At 36.2% G+C, this 23,806-nt stretch overlaps 1 protein-coding gene across 1 annotated transcript in view; it reads right to left on the bottom strand.

Annotated features, from left to right (window-relative positions):
• Window positions 1-5,946: 5,946 nt before the first annotated feature.
• LOC102845231 (dynein light chain roadblock-type 1-like) overlaps window positions 5,947-23,806 on the bottom strand; it is a 20,938-nt gene continuing 3,078 nt past the window's right edge. The window contains exons 2-3 of the mRNA XM_006882734.1: window positions 23,474-23,502; window positions 5,947-6,294 (exon numbers count right to left, since the gene is read on the bottom strand). Of these exons, the coding sequence (XP_006882796.1) occupies window positions 5,947-6,294; window positions 23,474-23,502 (377 nt within the window). The remainder of the gene's footprint in view (window positions 6,295-23,473; window positions 23,503-23,806) is intronic.

Genomic DNA, 23,806 nt, shown 5'->3' with positions numbered 1-23,806 from the left:
AGTATCCTTCAGAAGCTGTCCTGACTGAGAAATTGTGTCCTGATAATGTCCCTAAAAATAAAAGTGCAACAATGAATGAATGGAAACTCCAAGTCTCTGTAAACTTTCATTAAAATTAATTTAAAAAATGGAAAATCCCCATCCTGCATATAATAATGAGTACAATTTTATGGACTCTGTGAGCTATTGCAAAGGATTTCAGAGCCAGGAGAAGAATAGGGTTGGTGTTGGAATGAGGGGAAATAGTTATGGGACAATGGGGTACATACTTGACTTCATGGAAATTGCTTTTGTGTTGTGGATATGGTTGATGGGTGAGTTTCCCTCATGGAGAATTAGTGGAGGTCAGACTTGGCTGTTTCCATGCTGCCATTTCTCCTTTTAAAATTGTGACAGGAAGTACTTGTCTTTTCCTTCTTTTATCTTACTTTCTTTCCTGCCTACCTCTGTTTCTCTTTACAAAATAAAGACCAAATAATTTACAGTGAAGACAAGATCCCTCTAAAGGGCGTGAAATATGTTTTCACACACCTTGTACTAATCACTTTTCAGCTCAAAATTCAAGTAAAACAGAAAATTCACTTCTACCTTCCATTCAAAACATCAAAAGAAAAATAACGGTTAATCCACCTCTTGCATTTGTCTATGCTAGAAATGACAAATTGGAGAAGGATTAGTGTGCCATTCATCTTCTAAAAGAACATTTCTTAAAAAACACCAACAAAAATTTTCACGATAAATCCTGAAGTACAAGGTTGAGTGATAAGATACCCCTCATTCATATAAAAAATATGGTTAATATAACCTTAATTGAAATAGAAACACCAATCGCAAATGCCAAAGATGAATAAATTGATAATTTCCATAAATTTTTATAATCTGATATTGATCAAACATGCAATCAAGATGCAATAATAATAATTACTGACTGGAATGTGAAAGCTGGCAATAAAGGACTGGTAGTCAGAAATTGTGACTTTGGTGACAGAAATAAGGCTGAAGATTGAATAATAGAATTACATACAATTAATGATTTAGTCATTGCAAATATTTTTTTTAAAAAAGCATAATCTGTGACTATACACATAATCAGTGACTATACACATAAACTTCACCTGATATCCTCTACAGGAATTAGATTAATAGCATCAATGGAAAGAGACACTGGAATTTAACTGGATCAGCTACGAGTTCATTCTGACTTGGATATATGAGTTCTAATATATTTTAGAAGGGTAATGGTCAGTCATGCTGCTCAGTCTCTCTCAGTCTGGAAACGCTGATGAAACTTGCCCACTAAGGGTGACTCTACTATTCTTTAAAATTGTACCTGTAAGCTATACTTTCAGGGATAATTTCTATAGTTTGTTAAAATGTTAACTGCATAGCTTCCAGAATCACAGCAACACAAGCCACTATAGGAATGACAAATGACAGAAAAGTGGTTAAGCAAGGATTTACTCACTAAATAAACTTTCAAATCTTTGTCTGAAATACTATTATAATTTATAAGATATCCTTTACTCATTGCTTGTTTTTTAAACATTTGAACTATTTATCCAATTCAACTTGATGCCATCATTGAGTCAGAACCGAGAGATGATATTTCTTGTCTGTCACCTGTGGAGCTGCTCCTGGATTCAGACTGCCAGAGGTGTTTGGCCTTTGGGTTTGCCATACATCTCTCTAGAGACTATGCCACAACAGCTCCATAAATTGAAATATAATTGATATTTTTATCTTATAACGTATTGTAAGTGATCATGGCTTGAGATTGCAGACAAAATAACAGAACAGTCAGGCAGTGATAGTCACATGCTGGCATAAACAAATTCAACATGTTCTCATGGGATGGACAAACCATGTAGTACAAATAAAAATTGTCAGTTGTTTTTAATAGTTTGTCTTCAATATTGGGATATTTTTAAATAAATAGAGTTGTGACTTTATGTTCCTAAATTTAGATAGCTGAATTCACAAATTTGACATATGTAAGATTTCAATACTTGTGTTAGTTTGCACCTTTTTGACTATCTGAGGAAGAACGTATGATTCACTTTTCCCAGCATGATGATCTTTTCCTGCTTTTAGGGAAGGGCCTCTCCTTCTCTGTGGGTAGTAGAGGAAATCCTTGTTTTATTCAGCAACTGTAGGCATGGTGTTCCTATTTGATCTCCTTGTGCCTTGATCTTCCTAATGTGGAGACACATACTAGTGAAGGGAACAGATAACAAAAGAAAACATTTAGGTGTTTACCTTTTTTCTGTGTGAGATAAAATATATTACAGACTACACCCTAGGAAGTGTTAGTAGCCTAACAGGCTAGGAGTTATTGGTAAACTCTGAAACCCTGCTAGAGGGTCAGCTATGAGTCATTTCCTACTGGATGACATTCCACTTACAATGAGAGATCGTTGTGCTGTATACCATTGACTCTGAACCAACCCGTAGCTGACCCTCCAGGAGGTTTTCAGAGGCAGAAGATTGCCTGTCATGTCCATCTCCAAGGAATATCCCCTTCTAGCAACATGCTCAAAATATGTGAGGCAAAGCCTGATCATCTTTGCCTCCAAAGAGCACTTGGACTGCACCCTTTCCAAGACATATTTGTTTGTTCTTTTGGCAGGCCATAGGATGTTCAGTGCTCCTCTCCAATACCACAGCTCAACTGCTTCAATTATTCTTGTTATCCTTATTGTTCAGCTTTCAGGTGTATAGGAAGTGACTTGAAAGATCATGGCTTGAACTAGATGCACCTTAGTCCTCAAACTGAAATCATTACTCCTCAAACTATTTAGAGAGGTCCCTAACTGATTGATTAGAAAGCAAAATTCAATCCATCTAGATACTGTTGAAAGTGTTTAGATCAGCAGTGTTCCTGTCTCAGGGTCATTCTTTAGTTCATGACTAGATTTGAGAATTTTGTCTTGCTGCTTCTTATCTACAGATGATAGCTAGCTAGCTAGCTAGCTAGATAGATAGATCAGTAGGTAGGTTAGATAGAGAGAGATATAGTTTGATAGTAAATAGAAGGTAGCTAATAAAAAGTATGAAACATATATATCCAAATTTCTCTCTTCTTGTCAAGGCTAGCCAAGACCGAGTCTGTTATAGATGATGCACCCCTTAATAAGAGTAACTGGGGAGTCAGCAACAACATCATCAGCTCATAAAAGTAAGGCCAAGATAGGAAAAGTAGGAACTTGCCCATGATCTTGGCCCCTGGGTGAGTAGGGAGATTCTACTCCTCCAGTGTCCACATAATAGATCAGTAACATTTAAGATGTATCTGTTGTAATTTGGGGAGCTCTGGTGGCCTAGGGGCAAGAAGCTGCACTGCAATCCCAGAGATATGTGGTTCGAATCCACCAGATGCTTTGCAGGAGAAGGAAGGAGGGGCCATTTCCTCCTGTACCAGTCAGATCCAATTTGACGGTACCCGCACAGAGAAAATAATAAAATTTTTAAAAAAATTTAAAAAGATGTATCTGTTGTAATTATTGCAGAAAATAGAGGCTTTCCATTACAGTCCAATTTTTTTTTTTTTCATTTTAACATGGAAGACAGCATGTTCAGGACAGATTTGAGAAGCATAGAACCTCTTTCAGGAATGTGTCTGACTACTGTGTAGTTTATTAGTAGAAAGGGGCCACCATTGAATTCAAGTATTGCTGCACATACTTATTTCTCTTATTAAAGTCAATATATTACATTGATTCAATAAATTCCAGCAAAATTTGTTTTCAAAAGACTGACAATCACGAACCAATTAAACAAAGAAAAGAAATCAGAATTCTAACCACTCTATGCTTATAAAACTCACACCTTTACCTTCTCCTATCATGTATGTTTGAGAAGATTTTCTTTACTCAAGATAGGTAGACAGATATTAAAAAAAAAAAAAAACCACAAAAAACCCAACCAAAAAACTCACATGGAAAAGAATAAATATTTCTCTTTCTGTTATAATTCCACATGGTCTAATAAGTGAACCTCAAAAATAGCATGACATGTTCAAAGAGTAAGAACAATTTCCTCCAACTACTTGGAAAATTTGATGTGCAGCTTGACTTTGGAGAAATTCAGATATTTTATGAAGGTTCACATATGATATGCAATATTATAAGCAGTGTTTGTGTCATAATACCCATAAGGACACAACGCAGCTCACAAGCTCTTTTATAATGGGATGAATGACTCTTGTATTGTAATTGAAAACAAAGCTGCAGATGCAATTAAAAATTCTTTTTATGCTTGCAAATATGTTGCTCATTGTTTCTTGTTTGGAAGCAACCATAATTTGCACAGAAAATTCTGTTAGCATCATATTAGTAAGACTATGAACCTTTTAACATGGATATATTTTTTTTTGTTTCTCCCAATTGGTGAATGATTTTACATGGAAATATACACTAAATTCATAAGACTAGCATTATTCTTCCTCCTGTGATTAAACTATGCAGCTCATACTTGATCCATAAAAATACTTACTCCACAATTTAATCTCATGGGATAATATTTAGCTTAAAGTTTCCCAAAACTTGAATTTATATGGCTGTTTTAAGTTGTTTTTTTGACAAATATTTAAATGAAAAGTATAAAGTTCTTATAAATACACTTTACTAATATATATATGTCCATCTATTCCTAGATGATCATTGCCGATAATATTAAAATCATTATTGAGAAGAAACTTAATGATCAAAAGCTCATCTAAAAATGGCTAGCTTTTGAAGATTAATAGCCTTCTTTCTTGTCTATACTCAGACCAGTTTCTATATTTTCTTAAATAAAGTGAATTGCAGACACAGTATTGGAAAGCAGTATTAGATTTTATTTAATTATTAAAAAAAAGATTTATGCTGTATATATCTATATACACTCCTGTGTAATAAGAAACAAACAAAAAAGAAATACATATATTTTCTGGGGGAGAGAAAGCCTGAATGCTGCTGGGTGACAGGTCTGTGTTTGGAACCCTGGGCAAGTCTTAAGAAACAAGCCAGGGTTTCTGGGGAAGGCAGTGTAGGAGCAGCAGAGCCTTGGGGTTTTCTGGATTTGAAACCCTCGGCAGCCCTTTCATCTTTAAGATTGTGCCACTCTATCTTCAGAAGGTTCTCGGAGGATGGTAGGAGCTGCAGTATATAACACACACAGTATATTTTGGTCTTTTTAACTCTTTCAGTGCAGCTTAACAGGAAAACAAATGAACTTTGAAAGCAAATGAAACCCAGAACTCTTAAAACATTGGTAGAAGGAGAAAATAATAAAGCATCTTTAAGAAACTGCTGTGTTGTGATCCCAGAGGCATGTAGTTCGAATCCACTAGCTGCTCCTTGGGAGAAAGATGGGAAGTTTCCTCTTGTGCAATTTATAGCCACTGAAAACCAGCTGAAGGGTCAGCTATGAATCAATTAACTGCTTGACTTCCCATAACAATGGCAGCAACAGGCAAGAGACAAGAGATCAATCAGACACCAGTAATTGGAGTCACTGGAAAACAAAGGGACAGTGCTCTGGGAGCTGGACCCAGCAGCAAGTACTCAGATCCTATGGCTAAGGACAGGAAATGCCCCTGCAACCTAGTATTTAAAGACAACTGTGAGGTGAGTAAGCATCTTGGTTACTTTTAGTGAAAGAAAAACAGCCTTTCCATGGAGGACGAGTGAACTGAAGGTCAGAAGAAAGGTGGGTTGGGTGCTCAGCAGCTCAAGTTCCAAACCCCAGAGGTGGTCAGAGAAGGCCCTCATCATGGGGACTTGGAGCATTTGGTGCAGCAGAGGAATTCTTCTGGTAGAGTGGCTGGATTGACCAGCCTGTCCGTGGTCAGGAGACTGGAATGAGAGGGTCATTGGTTGATTTCCACTTGCGGAGGGTTGGCATGATTATTTAGTATTCTTGGGTGGCATTAAGTTAAAGAATAACACAGGGACCCTAGAGATAAGGTTATTCAGTTGGATTCTGAATCACAATCAGGAAATAGTCTTTATCTGGTGCAATCATAATTTCATTTTTCTTGGCGTGAATTCGAAGGAAGGTAAGGTCATTTTTGGGGTCGATTTCTCGCACCGTGCTCCGTGCTTTCAAGATGAAGTTGTGCATGAGGTTGGCGTACTGTGTGATCGTGGAATTGTCCATGGTGCCTTTGGTGGGAATGCCTCCTGTGTTCACCACAATGATTCCCTGCACACACTTCTGGCTCGGCAGTCGCTTCAAGGTCTCCTCTACTTCTGCCGTCTCTGACCGGTCAAGTAGCTCCGCCACAGTAGCACTCAGCCCAGTCTCCGTGTCTTTCTCCCAGTATTAGATTTTAAACTAATTTGCTTCAGACCTTCTATTTCCATTTAAAAAATGTTTACATTACTAATGATTGCCAAACTAATGGATTGGTTTACTGTTTTGTGCTATGAATTGAATATTAGTATAAAACAAAATGAAATTTTCAGCTTTTCAGATTTTCCAATACATGACCTCTCAATTATTATTATCTGAATGCATTTACTATTGCTGACTATGTTGTTGTTGTTGTTGTTTGATGCCGTCGGGTCGTAGACGCCTCATAGCGACACTATGAATGAACAGCCTGAGCACTATTGCTGACTATAACATTGCTTAAAATAGCTTACAACACCAAGCTGAGTCTTCTAAGGTCCTTCAAGGAAGGGCTGGTGGCTGCCCTGTGTGGAGAGTTTCATGTTACCCCAAAGGTAGTACCAGTCTAGCAGTTTTAATGCACTAGAGGCTCCTCAGGAGAAAGATAGACAATCTCTCCCCATGCAATTTACAGCCTTGGAAAACCCACTGGAAGATTAGCTATGAGTTAGTTCTGAGTTACTGACAAGAAGTTACAAAGAACTCAATATAGATCTGCAAAAAGTATCAGACAGAAATATTAATCTATCCTTCAGGAATTCTTCTATTTGTACAATTATCAATTTAATTTGCCCCAACAGAGAATACCTTACACTTCAAAAGATAAAGAGTAGAAGTTTTATATCTTGTTTTTACAAGTTACTTTTGGTAATTTTGAGAGTTCTGTGATAGAGAAAGGTAACAGCCACAAATAGAAATCAACTAAGAAATAACACTAAAGAGTTCTAAACTGTCCCTTTGTATTGGTTTGAGATCTGTTCAGTTTGTTTCTGTATAGGTTGTTGTTGTTGAGTGCTGTTGAGTCAAACATGACTCACAGCAACTCTATGAACAAAAGATCTGAACCCTGTCCTATCCTGTGCCATCCACAAAATCTCTGACACACTTGAGCCCATTATCACATAGTGTTTTTTAAAATAATTAAAAGTCACACACTTGTCTAGCCAAAGGCCATTTGTTGGATGAATTTGCTTCACTGGTGTCACTGATGCCCTAACTGTAGAACTTCTAGGATAGTCTGGAAATGTAATACCTTATTCCTTAATTGCAATCTGTTTTGATCCCTGTGGTAAGATCTTGTAAAAAGAGCAGGAAACAGTAACATTCATGTCTTCTTGGTAATTTGTACGAAATAATGTACGAAAGCAAGCAAATGCATACGCACCACGTGCAAAGTTCATGGAGTGATGAGGACAATAAGAGCCTCAGAGGAAATGACTGTTTCACCAGGAGGAACTCATGCATTTCAAATTGCTCAACACCTGGGCTTGAAATAAGTCCATTTTCCTGTTGGTACAGGGTACTGCTGTAGTGTTGGCAAAATGAATGACAGCTTGAAGGGGCATTCACAAAGTCATATACCACGTTAAATATCTTAATGCTTCCTTTTGTTCCTTCACTTGATTGGCATGATCACAAGAAAGAAATTGGCCATATCTTCTTGAGTCTGCATCTGTTTGTATGGCACAAGGCAGCCACAGACGCTGCACTGAGTTTATGGATTGTTATTATTTCAGCTTGTATAAGTATGTTTTACTCAGTGTGTATAAAATGTTGAGCCTAGTCAGCAGTAGACTTTCTTTAATGACTCTCATTAAGGTATATAATTATTCATATTATTTTATTTTTATTTTAGCTTTCCTTTCACTATCTCTGCTGTCATGCTCTTCGCCTTATGTAAGGTTATAGAGTGAAGTACAGGAAGAATACAAGTCTGATTGCTTTATTCTGTGTACAGACATGATTTTCAGTAGATTTATGAGCTACATTGAGCACTATTAAAACGCAATAAGCATTTCTTGCTCTTTTTCTGTTATTGTGATTGATTCATACATATGTACACACATATATGCATACACACAAAAAACACATATATATTATACATACACACGTTCATTTGTTGTTGTTGCTTGCCACTGAGTGGAGCATAACTCATAGCGACCCTATGAACAAAAGGCCTGAAGCCTTTCTGTAACTATCGTCATTTATCAAAGTTCATAGAGTTTCCAGAGGCGTGTTGTTTAGGAAGTGGGTGCCACTCCTTCATTTAGATATACCTAAAATATATTGAGTCAGACTTCTAAGTAGCCTCCTCTCATCTCAGTTATGTTCAGTATATTGCCAGTACGCTGGTGTTTGCAGTAACTGGGTAAAATGGGATTGAATCAGTTAATTACAGGTCGGGGCGGGGAAACAAACAAAACAAAACAAGAATTGTTCTACAGAAACCTTAGAGAAAATCTGACAACACATTCTGTAGCCACTCATATCACTTTTTTAAAAACAAGCCTTGTCTTTAATCCGTTATTTGGTTTCAAATCTGCTTTTGATCCATTATTCACTTTGAAATTCAATCTTTGTTCAGGCATCTAGTCTAAAATTATACACACAGTTGAGAAAGACAGAACCTTGTGACAGCAGCATTTTCTTAATTTCCCAGATCATGGAAATAGAAATTGCTCAACAGAAAGACTTCTCTCAGCTCACTGTAGATACAAGAATGAGTGAGGGTGGAATCTAGATATTGGAAAATAAATTTATTTGTATTATTTTAATTTATATACAAACTAGTAAATAACCAATTATTGAAATGATGCATAAACTGTTTCCCAGCATTTCTTCCAATAAGTGGCAACATTTTGGGTGATTAATAAGTACCTCATTTTAAGTGTTTGTCCAATTCATTTATTGTAGAAATAATTTAAATCCATTAGTAAGGCCAAAAACCCAGTGTCTTTATTACAGACAACATGCTGGCCTGCTTGGTGAATCCCACTCTCACACAGCCTAGGTTGAGAAACTGGATAGAAGTTTGCTTTCCTTTGCTGACATGAGCTTCTTAAGCCGAAAGCTTAGGCCTGTCCACAGCATCAATAACAAAACACCCAATTCCCATGAGGTCAGACACGAACTCTATACTCCCATGCCTCTTTCTACTCATCTCAACACCAATCTTACTGCTTTGCTGGTTCCAAAATCCAATGAATGTGGTAGCTCAAAGACCACATATAATTGTAGTAGGGGACTAAAAAGTTATAATTCAGATTAAAAACAGAATATAATCAGGATATCTCCCAAACTGTGCATGCAGGCACCTCAGCCTTGAGCTGCAGGGCATTGCCCAGTTCTTAGTAAAATGACTTGACTACAGCATAAGCTCAAGTGTGTCAGAGACGGTGAGGATGACACAGGGTAGCACAGGGTTCAGGTCGATAGGATTGCTGTGAGTCATTCTCATGGGGTCTCTGTGAGTCATACTTGTCTCAATGGTACCTAACTACAACAGCAGCATCAGTCTTTTGAGATAATGTGTTTTAATAATTATTATATTTGTTTTGTTTTTTCTCTTAAACATATCCTGCATTTATGAAAAAAACAGAATTCACATTGCTCATGTTTGAATTATTTGGCTAATACGCTGCTTAGCATTTTTGCATCTGTTTTGACTGGATCAATATTTCTGTAATTTACATCTTTCATACTTCATTTAAGAAGCTCTCATGGCCTACCAGCTAAAGTGTTATGCTGTCAAGGGAAAGTCAGGCAGTTAAAATCCACTAGTTGCTCCACCAAGAAAAGATGGGCAATCTGTTCCCATGATATTTGCAGCTTCTGAAAACCTGCCGGAGAACTACTAGTCCTGATTCCATAACAATGACAATGAGTTTATACTCAAATTGGCAGGCTTTGATACCAGGTTTAGGTTTGTTGTTGTTGTTGTTATATGCCATTGAGTCATTTGCGACTCATAGCGACCCTATGCACGACATCTCTAAACCTTGCTCTATCCTGTGCCAATCACAATGCCCCTGACACACCCATCCTGATTACCCCAGTTACTGAATCAATCCACCTCATAAAGGGTCTTCCCCTCCTGCGCCGTCCCTCCACCCTTCCAAGCATGATGTCCCTCTCCAAGGACCTTTTCTTCCTTACATGTCCAAAGTATGTCAGACAAAGCCTCAGAATCTTTGCCTCCAAGGAGCAGCCTGGATTAACCCTCTCTAGGATGAACCTTTTAGTTTTCCTGACAGTCGATGTTACATTCAATACTCTTCTCCAGGAGCTCAAAGGTGTCAATTCTCCTTCTATCCTCCCTAGTCATTGTCCAACTCTGATGCATAACAAGTGATTGCAAAGACCATAACCTGTATCAGACGCACCTTTGTCTCCAGAGTGACACTATTGCTCTTCATTACCCTGGAGAGATCCCTAACAGCAGACTTTTCCATCGCAATACGTCTATTAATTTCCTGGCTACTGGTGCCAAGAGTGTTGACCATGAAGCCAGGCCGACCAAAGTTGTTAACAATCTCAATCTCTTCACCATCCATCCTGATGCTGCCAATTGGTCCAGTGGTGAGAATCTTTGTCTTCTTGACACTTAGCTTCAATTCATACTGAAGGCTGCAGTCCTTGACCCTCTGCAGTAAGCATTTCAGGTCCTTCTCAGTTTCAGCAAGCAGGGTTGTGTCATCTGAATAACACAGATTTTTGATAGATCCTCCACCATTCTTGACACCACACTTCTCCTCATAGAGCCTAGCCTCTCGGATAATCCTTTCTGCATACAGGTTGGAGATAGGACAGTGTAACATCATGAAAAAGATGGAAGAGTGAACACAATTTACCTAACTTTTAGAAGATTCCATAGACCTTTAGGAAAGTTTTCTTACTATGTGAAGAACAAACGATAAAACAGCAGCAGCAGCAGCAACAACAACAACAAAACCAACCAAACAAAAAACACTTTACAAACTGTCCATGTCCCAATTTTCTGAATCTCTGAATACATTTCCTTACAAAGAAGAATTTGTAAACACAATTATAAATGAAACCCTAAATTATTTTGGATTGTCTAAGTGGACAGACCGTCTCTAATCCTGTGAAGTTTATAAACAAGGAAAACATTCTGTTTGTGCTTTATAAAACATGATGTGATGTCAGAGATGTTAGACTGTCAACTTTGAAAATGGAGATATGAAATCATGAACTAAGTAATGCAACCGGTAGCACCTGGATAACATAAGGGAACAGATTTCCTCCTAAAGACACCAGAAAGCAATGAATGTATCTCTGCCAACATTTTTTATTTTAGTCTAGTAGGACCCATTCAAGGCTTCTGACATAACGGTAGTAGGTTATTATGCCAGCAAAAAGAGATGAATACAGTTTTACGGGTTCATTGGTAACTCTATGGATGTTGCACAAACTAAAGAGACATTTAGAGGATGAATCTTTACTGATTCAATTTTTTTAATACTTAAAGAGTAATTTATAATTTAATTTTATTATGCAATACTATTTAACAGTTACTTCTCTAAGTTTTTATAAAGTTGTTACAAATTTTGCTTATAACATTTTCTTATAAACAATTTCATATGTGTAAGATTTGCATTTATGAACACTTTTTATGTTCTGTTTTTTAAGTTTTCTTTTTTCTCTTTTCTCCCCATGATTAGTTTCATGAGAAGCTTTAAAAAATTATTAACAAATTCAAGAGTCAAATTTAGCACTTATTTCTATATTACAGTTGTGCTTTTATTTGCTCATTATTTTCTGTAACACACAGTGAAGAAACACCATGTGAAGAACCATCTACAAAGAAGAAATCCAAGAAAACCTAAGAGTTAAAGAAGTTGAAGAAGCAAGTATTTCCCCTTAGAACTCAACAGGAGTATAGTTTGATGATGATTTTTGTGTGGACTAATTGTCAGAGTTACAAAAAAAAATACAATTTTAGAAGACACTCTACAGTATTGTATTATGGTCGCTTCAGAAAACAAAGACATACAAAAGTGGAATGATTCTATCTTCCATGATTAAATGATTGTTATTATGAAAAATAACATATTTTTATCTTAAATTTGTGTTTTTAAGTAATACAGTTGTATTAATGTAAGACAGTTTTTATAATTCTCTTGTAAATTTAATGATATATTTTTATTAGTTTCACTTTGAACTGCTTCTGCTGATAATTTATATAGATTCCCTATAGGAGTTGTAATATTTGGTTCAGCGTAATGCTTTTCTTTTTATCTATATTCAGTGTGATTGTTGAAATGTTTGGTTTTAAATCTAACATTCTGCTTTGTGTTTGCTACTTATCACATTTATTATTTCTTATTTTCCTCTTTCCCCATTTTTCTGAATTGAGTATTCTCTTAAATGTAATTTTAACTTCTCAATTACTAATAGTTTGGATGATATGTACTCTTTTGATTGAATGATTGTTTTAAAAAAATTTTCAATAGCCTGAGTTATCTGAGATTGAAACCTTAGAATTTAGGGGGGAAAAAAGACTATTTTATCTTATCTTCATTGTCTTGTATATCTTGTGATATACTTTAAAAATATGTTATTTTTTTTTAACACTTAGTAATACTATTTTGGTGTTAGAGCTTTCTGAAAAGAGCTTTTTTATCCTTTGCCTTAGCTCTGTCTGGGCAGAGTGGTTTTCAGCTGTCTCAGTTTCAGTTATGTGTCTCTCTGTTGATCGGCATCTTCAGCATTTCATCTGAAGGAAATATTTCTTTATAACAACTGCAAATAATTATTATACTAGTATATAATTCTAAAAAATACTATTTACCATATGAAAGGAACATATATCTTGTATATACTCCTGCAGAAGAAGTTTATTCATTTCACAGAGTAAATTTGGGAGCTCTGGTGGTCTAGTGGCAAGAAGTTATGCTGCCATCAGGCACATAGTACGAGGCCACCAGCTGCTTTGTGGGAGAAGGATGAAATCTCCTCCTGTGCAATTAACTGTCTCTGAAAACCTGCTGGGTTGAATCTGACTCAATGGAACTACACAACAATTTGTTTTCTACGCTTTGATTTTTCTATTTATGAAGTTCTACGATCTATCAACAATCTGCGTTACGCAGATGACACAACTTTGCTCGTTGAAACTGAGGAGGACCTCATGCACTTACTGCAGAGGGTCAAGGACTGCAGCCTTCAGTATGGACTGAGGCTCAACGTCAAGAAGACAAAAATTCTCACCACCGTACCAAAAGGTAGCATCAGGATGGATGGTGAAGAGATTGAGAATGTTCACAGCTTCAGTTTGCTCGGCTCCACGGTCAACACTCTTGGCACCAGTAGCCAAGAAATAAAAAAAAATGTATTGCGATGGGAAAGTCTGCGATTAGGGACCTCTCTAAAGTATTCAAGAGCAACGGTGTCTCTCTGGAGACTAAGGTGCGCCTGATACAGGCCATGGTTTTTGCAATCATTTGTTATCCATCAGAGAGTTGGACAATGACTAGGGAGGATAGAAGGAGAATTGACGCCTCTGAGCTGTGGTGCTGGAGAAGAGTATTGAATGTACCATGGACTGCCAAGAAAACAAACAGATTCATTGTAGAGAGGGTTAAACCAGGCTGCTCCTTGGAGGCAAGGATTCTGGGGCTTCGCCTGACATACTTTGGACATGTTGTAAGGAGAGATAGGTCTTTAGAGAGGGACATCATGCTGGGTAGAGTAGAGAGACAGCGCAGGAGGGGAAGACCCCCTCTGAGGTAGATTGATTCAGTGACTGGGGTAATCGGGATGGGTGTGTCAGAGGCAATGAGATTGGCACGGGATAGAGCACGGTTTAGGACTGTTGTACATAGGGTCACTATGAGTCGCAAACAACTTGACGGCACATAACAACAACAACGACAGCATCTATTTATAGTTGAAATGTATATGGTAGGATTTTAATAACTACTGGCTATTTATGACATAGTTCAATAGGGTATTTTTATGTCAGCAAATATGGGAACCATGTTCTTTCCAATAATATTCTCTGGCTAAAGTAGAAATTAAAATTATTTCAGAGACATACTTCTTGGCATACTACTGTAATTATGCATTTTGATATAAAGTTTTTCTTTTCCTGATAATCTTATGTTTACATATTAGCCAGAAGTTTCTGGAACAATATTCTTGTCACAGTAGATCCAAACAGGAAAAACGTTTCCTCAAGCTTGTTGTTGTTGTTAAGTGTCATCAAGTTGTAGACAACTCACAGCAACCCCGTGAATGAAAGACCTGAACATTTGAATAACTTTCATCTTTATTGCAAGTTCATAGAGCTTCCAGAGGCAAAGCATTTAAGAAGTGGATGTCACTCCTGCTTCCAATTTCCTGTTTTAATCAGGAGCTCCTCCAAATGTTATTCACAATGGGTAACCATTATCATATTTGACACATCATCAGTGTCACAGTGTTTAGCATCACAGCAACCATGAGTTTACCTCTATATAGTAAATGCACAGACCAGTGCAAAACACTTAGAAGAACGACCTTTTTAATAGGAGGCCACATCCAATCATCTCACCCCAAATAATGAGTAAACATTCTACACCCAAGTCTCACCAGAACCTTAAAGTAAACCTCTATAAATCCAGCACTCCAGACAACTTCCCAAACTGGATTCCAGCCCCAAACTGGTGACCAAATTCCTTTTTAAATAGGAGGCTAAATCTAATCATCCTTACTTGATTGAAATTTAAGCTTTTGCAGAAACTATAATCCTCACACATATATAGGAACATATTTAGGAATATGCGTGTGTGTGTGTGTGTGTGTGTGTGTGTACACGCACAAGTGTGTGTAGAATGTCCATCTTTATTTTATTGAATATGAAATTACATTTTACTGTGTGGATAATAACAACCTGTGGCTGACATTGAGAAGAAGGGAATTCTAAAACAATTAATTCTGCTTATTCAAAGCTTTAGTTCCTTTAGCTTAAGAAATGCTGAGCTATGTTTTCTCAAAAAGCTGAACATAGACATTCCATATGACCCAGCTACTCCACTGCTTGGAATATACCCCAACATAATTAGAACTGAGGTACAAATGGAGATTAGTACACCAATGATCATAGAGGTGTTATTAACCATCTCAAAAACATGAAAACAGCCCAAATGTCCAACCACAGTCAAAGGGATTGAGAAATTATGGTATATTCACATGATGGAATATTAAGCAGCATGCAAGAGCAATGATTTTGAAAATCACTGCTTAACTTTGGAGGGACCAGAGGGTATTCTACTAAGTGAAGTAACTCAGTCCCATAGGACTGATCCTATTTAAGACAATTATTTTAGAAATAAAAGGATAACTAGGAAAACATGTATGAGGATCCAAGGGGTGGATGGTAGAGGATAAGGATAGCTAGGGGGTGAGGAGGTGGGAGGTGGGGTGGTCATCATAGGGTTATACAACTTGATGGGTGGAAGGTGAGTTGGGTACAGGAAATGGGAAAGATCCAGAATGAAAAATTGTATACAATCTTTCTAGGTAAACCAGTATAAAATTAAAAAAAAAATAAAAAGAAGAAAAATGTCAAGTGAGTTCATCCCTTCGGTGCACATTTCATTATACTTCATTATATTTGCTTTGTCTTCCCCGGTTGCCCTTTGAAATCCTCTGTTCAGCTTTTTAACTTCTTGATTTCTCACCTTTGTGTTGACTTCTTGGTGATATAGTGAAATATTTAGAGTCTTTTCTGGTATTCATCTTACTTTTTTCTTTCTCATCTGCCTTTATAATGACCTTTCACATTCTTCATGGATAATATTCTTGAAATCCTACCACAGCTCATCTAGTCTTTGTTCATTAGTGTTCAAGTTCTAAAATCTGTTTCTAATATGGTTTTGAATTTTAGATGGCATAGAGTCAATGTCAAACTTTTATTTCTGTGAATTTGATTTAACCTTTTTTTGGCTTTAGTTTAAATTTGTATATGAGTAGTTTATGGTCTGTTTCACAATCAGCATCTGACTTGTTTTCACTGTTGATACTGATCTTCTCCAATGATTCTTTCTATAGATGTAATCAGTATGATTTCTGTGTATATCATAAGGTCAAATTGATGTGTGTAGTCTGCATTTATGTTTCTTTTAAAAAGGTATTTGTAAAGAATTAGTCAATGATTGTACAAAATTCTATCATTCCATTCCCAGACTCATTTTTGTCACCCATAAAATCCATGTTTCTTTCTTTATTGTTCTGAATTTTTGCATTCCAGTCACCCGTTATTATTAACACATCTTGATTGCAAGCTTGATTGATTTCTGACTGCAAAAGTTGATAGAAAGCTGAAGGAAGTAAAGAACTAATTTAAGCCTTTAGTTGAAATATATAAGGATGCTATAGGCAGTATATTGAACAATCCAGGAAGTATTTAAAAGAAGATGGAAGGAGTATCCAGAGTAACTGTACCAAAATGAAATGGCTGACAGAAAAATCTCATGAAACTGCACATAATCAAGAGACAATGGTGATGAAGGAGGAAGTTTAGGCTGCTCTGAAGGACTTAGCATAAACAAGACTCCAGGAACAGGTGGAATACTAACTGACGTATTTCTACAAATAGACACAGTCCTGGACATGCTCACCTGCTTGTGTCAAGAAATCTGAAGGACAAGTACCTGGCCAACTGACTGAAAATATTCTTATTTATTTCCATTACAAAAAATGGTGGTTCAACAGAGTGAGGAAATAAAAAAAATTACTAATATGACACACAAGCAATATCGTGCTGAAGATTATCCAAAACTGACTGAAACAGTATATAGACAGAGAATAACCAGAATTACAAGCTGCATTTAGAAAAGATTGTGGCACTGTTGTTGTTGTTGTTTTATTATATGTTGTTTATTATTTTTATTTATTATTATTTTTATTATTCAGACAAAACTTGGGCAAACACAAAAAGTGACAAAGAAATGTCTGTTTTTCACTGATTATGCAAAGATATTTGTATGGAACACAACAAAATGTGGCTAATTTTGAGGAGAATGGGAATTCCAGGACACTTGATTATGCTTAAGCAAAACCTATACTTGGGCCAGGAAGCAGTCCTCAGAACAGAGCAAGGAAACACTGCATTGTTTGAAATCAGGAAAGGAGTGTGTAAGGGATGTGCCCTGTCTCAATACCTTTCAGTCTATACTCAGAACAGATCATTCAGGAGGCTGGGCTTTATGAGTAGGAATATGGCATCAGGATTGGAGGAAGACTCATCAATAATCTGTGATATGCAAATGATATAACCTTGCTTGCTGAAACTGAAGAGGACCTGAAACACTTGCTGCAGAAAGTCAAGCACTCTAGATTTCAACATAGATTGAAGGTCCATATCAAGAAGACAAAGATTCTTACCATTGAGCCAATTGGCAGTGCCATCATAGACAGTGAAAAGACCAAGATCGTTAACAGTTTCAACTTGCTTAGTTCCACAATTAACACTCTTGGTACCATTGTGAAGAATTAAACTATTGAATTGCACTGGGAAAATCTTCTGTCAGGGACCTCTCCAGCATACTGAGAAGCAATTTCAGTCTAGAGACTAAGGTGGACCCGATCTAGGCGATCATCTTTACAATTACTTGCTATGTATCAGAGAGCTGGACAGTGACAAAAAATGATATAAGAAGAGTTGATACCTTTGTGTTTTGGTGCTAGAGAAGAATATTGCTCATACCATGGACAGCCAGGAAAACAAATAGGTCAATTCTGTAGAAGGTAAAACCATGTTTCTTCTTGAAGGCAAGGATTTTTGAGCTCAAACTCACGTACTTTGGCATTTGGCCATGAAGAAACAGTTCTTCTAGAAGAACATCATGCTAGGAAGAATAGAGGAACAGCACAGGAAAGGAAGACCCTGGATGAGATGGATTGATACAGTAATTTGAGTAAAGGGAGTGGGTCAGGCTAGAGCAGGCTTCAAAGCTATTGTACATAAGGTTGCTATGAGTAGCAGGCAACTCAATGGCGCCTAACAACAAAAAATAACCCATGCAAAATCTATACCTAGACCAAAAAGCTTTTTTATTAATTGATCAAGGAACAGTGCATGTTTCAAAATCAAGAAAAGTATGTGCTAGAACTGTATTCTTTCTCTCTCTCTCTCTCTCGGTGTGTGCATTCAATTTGTATGCAGGATTGGAGGAAGATTCATCAACAATCTGGTTAAGCATCTGACACAACCTTGCTTGCTCAAAGTGAGTAGGGTTTGAAGCAGTTACTGTAGAGGATCAAAGACTAGAATCTTCGATATTAATTACATCTTTGTATCAGGAAAACAAAAATCCTCATTGCCATGTCAATAGGCAACATTATTATAGATGGAGAAGAGATAAAAATTGTGAATGACCTTATCTTGTTTGTACATGCAATCAAGACTTGGTATTAGCAGTCATGAAATCAGAAGATGTATTACATTGGGAAAGTTTACTGGTATGGACTTCTATAAAGTACTGAAGATCAAAGACTTCAGTTTGAAGATGAAGCTGCATCTTTTCTTAACCATGATTGTTTTTTTCAATTACATTCTATGTATCCAAATGTTGGACAATGAATAAGGATGACAAAAGAATTTTGCCTTTGAGTTGAGAACAGTGTTGAATATCTGACTGCCAAAACAACAAACATGTCTTGAAAAATATGTAACAAATGTGCTCCTTGGAAGTAAGGATAGTGAAACTTACATGTTGTTAGGAGAGGCTAGTCCTTGGAAAAGTGCATCATGCTTGGAAAGGGGAGGTCCATAATGGAGAGAAAAGCATTCAATGTGGTGGAATGATACAATGATGGTGATGGTGGGCCGGAGTGTGTCAGAGATCATATGGATGGTAAGGTTAAAAATAAAAGAAAAAAAGGATGGTACAGGTTAAGGCAGGATATACATTGTTCTTGGGATTGCTATGAGTCATAATCAACTCAAAAGTAACCATCCTGTGGCTCAGAGGAATAGAGACCAGAAATCTCTTGTAGTTTTTATTCCCTTGAAACCAATGGAGGCTCACTGAAGGAGGGAAAATGCTGTCTTGGGAAAATATATCAACTTAATATGCAAATGTTAACTTGAAATAGAAAAGTTACCAATATAATTTCAGTAAGATTTTCATAAAAATTTTCTTGTGGTTGTTTTCCAAATAATAACATTGCTATTTATCCAAAATGGTTTATAGCTATAAAATTAGAGAAGTTCTTTTTCTTGGTAGTCTGCCAACATTATGATTCTATGATCTATTTGTGTGATGTAAATCAAGTAGATTGTTTTCTGTGTCTCCCTTTAATTATACAAAAAATATAAAAACATGAAGTTATATTTCTTGAATGTCTCTTTTATATATAAAGTTCTATAGCACTCTGATATTTTGCTAAAAATATAGCTAATGTATTTTAAGAGGAAACAAGTTTGTACCTTCATGAATCTAACAAACAAACAATAATAAGTAGTTTCAAAAGGAATTATCTAATGAGAACCAAGAGCTAGACTTATATAAACTCTGTACTAAACTGGGTAGGAATGATAAAATGTTTGTTGTTTATTTTGGGGGGGTGTTTTGTGTGTGTGTGTGTGTGTGTGTGTGTGTGTGTGTGTTTTAACACTAATGGAAAGTTAAAAGATAACTTAGACCTTTCCCTTTAATATTTTGCTTTAATTTCTCTGTTTCTCCATCTATGAAAGCTCAATGAATACAAGAGATGAAGATAAAATCGATTCCAATCTAATTTGTAAATATTCTATAATAAACAGATTAATGTGAACATGGAAGTCGAATGAAGTCAATACCATTAACTCATGGAAAACATAATATAATCAGGTTGATTCTCACACAGGGGTATCATTCATGTTGCATAGGAAAGAAACGTTAAGACAATTAACAATTTCCAAATTAGCTTGATGGGAGAAAACCTACAATAGAGCAATCCATTACTTACTAATGAAGTTACATTCCATAAAGGGACTCCTCCAAGGAATTTCCTTTTGAAATAATATTTATGTACAGTTTAGCAGAGGTGAACATTGATTGCTTATCTCAATTGCAAATTTAGCAAGTTCCCTAGAGGAAAAGACACACAGATTGTTTGACTGAATTGTTGTGGGTGGTTTAAAATGAGGATGAAAGGCAATGCAAAAATAGAAACCATGTGGGTTTCTTTGTTTTGCTTAGAGGAAATGTTACTAATTTTTTTTTTCTATAAAGAGTCAATGAAATTAAAATTTACAGTTTGCTTCCAAATTGACAATAACAAAGGGAATTATATTAACTAGTTTGTTGTATACTTATTAGTTCTGTATAATTCTTTTTTTAAGCTCAGCTGAGCTAGAAAGAACTAGTTCTTTTTCTAGTGCTTAACATAAGGTTAGTACTAGATGAAGTGATAAAACTTTGGTAGAAAATAATGTGGACTTGTTAACTATATTTAAGAATGTGAATTTTAAAAAATCAATGAAGATTAGTTCTAATCTATATGGCACATTAAAATGTCTTACAGAGATACAGAAAAGAAAATAATATTATCTATAGCTTGAGAAACTTACAGCGAGTTTGCCTGTTTATATAGCTATGACAAACCCAAATAGTCCATCTTTCATCTATTTTTATGATACATAAATTCTTGTAGATTCTTGAAGAAAATATTTTGCTTTCTATCTTCATGCAACCAACAGTATATAAAAGAAAACAAAGAATAAACATGTAAGTGAACATATCAATGACTTTAAAATAACTATGCATTTTTAAGAGAAATTGAAAACAATTCAGAGAAAGAGAAAAATATCATTGAGACTCTTTATGAGTTGGAAGAAATTGCATATTCCCCTTTGAGAAGGTACCATGAAAAGAGTACAAATAATTTTTTCCATGTAAAATATGTACAGACTCTGTTGAAATCATTTTGTAAGTTCATAAAAAAACTAGACATGAAATTAGGTGTCATCTCAGGTGTGAAAAGCAGTCAACCACACCACTTAGCAATTCTGTGAACAGCAGATCTGAACCTGACCCTAGCCTGTGCTTTCCTCATGATCTGAGAGATACTGGAGCTCATTGCTACAATCACTGTGTCAATTCATCTTTTCATTCTTCCTCTCTTCCTCTGGCTTTTCTCCACAGTCACCTCAAGATATTTTTTTCCCAAAGATGATTTCCTCCTGACAGGGTGTCTCAAGTATGTGAGATGGAATTTCACTACCCTTGCCTCTAAGGAGCACCATTCTTGTTCTTCCTCCAAGACAGACTGGTTTGTTCTTTTGGCAGTCTGAGGGATATTGAGTACTCTTTTCCAACATCACAATTCAAAAGCATTGGTTCTTCTGTTATCCTTATTCATTGTGTGGCTTTCAGAATTATAGAAAGCAACAGAAATATCATGATTTGGATCAGGGACTCTTTAGTCTTTAAATTGACGTCCTTGCTTTTTGGCACTTTACCATATGACCCTGCACATTCATTTGTATGGATATACCAAAAATTATTTTAAGTAGGAAGCTGGAAACTAAAAAACTCAAACTCTAACTCATTGTTTTTAAGTAAAAACAGACTCATAGATGACCCTCCAGCTAGTTTTCATAGACTGTAAATGACATGGGAGAGATTTCCTATCATTTTACGTTGGAGCCACTGCTGGACTCTAACTTCCAGGAACCTAAATAGATGCATATATTATAATGTTCATTGGCTTTCTATTCACAAAAGGAAAAAAAATAGGAAGCTACCTAATTGTGTTTCAACAGCTGAAATGAAAAGCAAAATAGAGTTCATGAATACTATGAAATATTATTCAGTTTTAAAGAGAAATGAAGTTTTAATGAATGAGGCATCATGGATAGATCATAAAAGAAACTCATGCTGTCTGAAATAAGTCAGACACAAAGGGACAAATGCAGTATAAGCTTGCTTATATGAAATTATAGAATTGGTTGATGTATAGAGATTGATAGTTCTCAATAATTGTCAGGGTCATATAAAATGCAGCAGAGGAATTAATACTTAGGAGGCAGTGAACGTTTGTCAAATGCGATGGAAAGTTTTTGGAAAAAAATAGGATAATTTAACAAGATAAGCATGTTTAACTTCCTTGAATTAAGATGTAAAAAAAACAACATTGAAATGGCCAGTACTTTGTTATATATGAAATTAACAACATAAACAATATCATTTATACTGATATGGCAAAGATTTGAATTTTAAAGAGTTTAGAAGCAGAGGATAGATGGAGAAAAGATTGAATTGTCAATAATTTAATTTTATTTGATCCATAATCAACACCTATGATATCAGCAGTCAGTAAATTAGCAGGTGTATTGTACTAAGTATTGGGAAAGTCTGCATCCAAGGACCTCTTAAAATTATTGAGAAGAAGTAATATCATTTTGAGGAATATCTTGTGTCTTATTCAGGCCAAGTCTAATCATTTGCTATCCATCTTGGAGCTGGACAATTAATAAGGATTACAGAAGAAGAACTGATGCCTTTAAGCTGTGATGTTGGGGAAGAGTACTGAATATTCAATGGACTGCCAAAGGAACAAACAAATATGTCTTGGAGAAGGCACAGCCAGAGTGCTCTTGGGAGGCAGGGAAGATAAGGCTTTATCTCACATACTTCGGGCATGTTGCTAAGAGATGCTATTTCTTGGAAAGCGGGGGGTGGGGAGGATAGGAGAGGGTGCTAGTGAAAGAGAAGAAGACCCTCAACAAGATTGATTAACACAATGACTGTGGAAATGGGCTTGAGTATGTCAGGAAGTGTGAGAATGTCACAGGATAGCACAGAGTTCAGATCTGTTGTTCATAGAGTTGCTATTGTCATACTTGACTCTATGGCACCTAACAGCAACAACAACAAGCCTATGATAATGGAAAACAGTTCCTGAGTAAGTGTGATTTAAAACAAGAATGGAATTTTTCTTTTACTTTTCAAAGAGAAGAGCGAACTGGGGGTGGGGGTGGGTGGGGAGAAAAGTGCACGATGAATAGAAATCCAAAAATCTCTGTTAATAAAAGAAAGATTATGAAACAAACCAAAAAACAAAACAAAAACCAACCAACAACCATGGATGGAAAAGAACATAGAAGCCACAGTTTGTTAAGCCTTAAGTTTATATTGGATTCGAAGTGCTGTGGGAAATTAATAGGGATTTTATATAACGTGATAGAATCTTGTTTCATGGTTGTTGTTTTTTTAAAAAAACAACAAACATAACCCAGAGTACTTTCCTTTTTATAAACTGTTGACATATAGGAGTATAGAAAATAGTTAAAATAGCAATCAAGACAGAAGATAATGTAACAGTTTACCTTAAATATTGGATAGAGGGTACTAGAGTCTATGGAGGAAAAGAGAAGGAGGTATCCAAATTAAATATTAAGGATAAGCATCGGAGAGCTGGACAGTGACTAGGGATGATAGGAGAATTGATGCCTTTGAGAGTATTGAATAATAGCATGGACTGCTAGGAGAACAAGCAAGTTCATCCTAGAGAGAGTGAGACCAGGATGATCTTTGGAGGCAAGGATTCTGAAGCTTTGTCTGATATACTTTGGACATGTTGCAAGGTGGGACCAGTCCTTAGAGAGGTACATCATGCTTAGTACCACAGCCTCTTCTAAACACAGCCTGCACTTCTGGCA

The sequence above is a fragment of the Elephantulus edwardii genome, unplaced genomic scaffold, assembly GCF_000299155.1.
Source record: "Elephantulus edwardii isolate Elephantulus edwardi_28Jun2011 unplaced genomic scaffold, EleEdw1.0 scaffold00023, whole genome shotgun sequence".
Taxonomy (NCBI): Eukaryota; Metazoa; Chordata; class Mammalia; order Macroscelidea; family Macroscelididae; genus Elephantulus; species Elephantulus edwardii.
The sequence above is the reverse complement of the archived record's forward strand: the minus strand, read 5'-3'. Positions and strand labels throughout refer to the sequence as shown.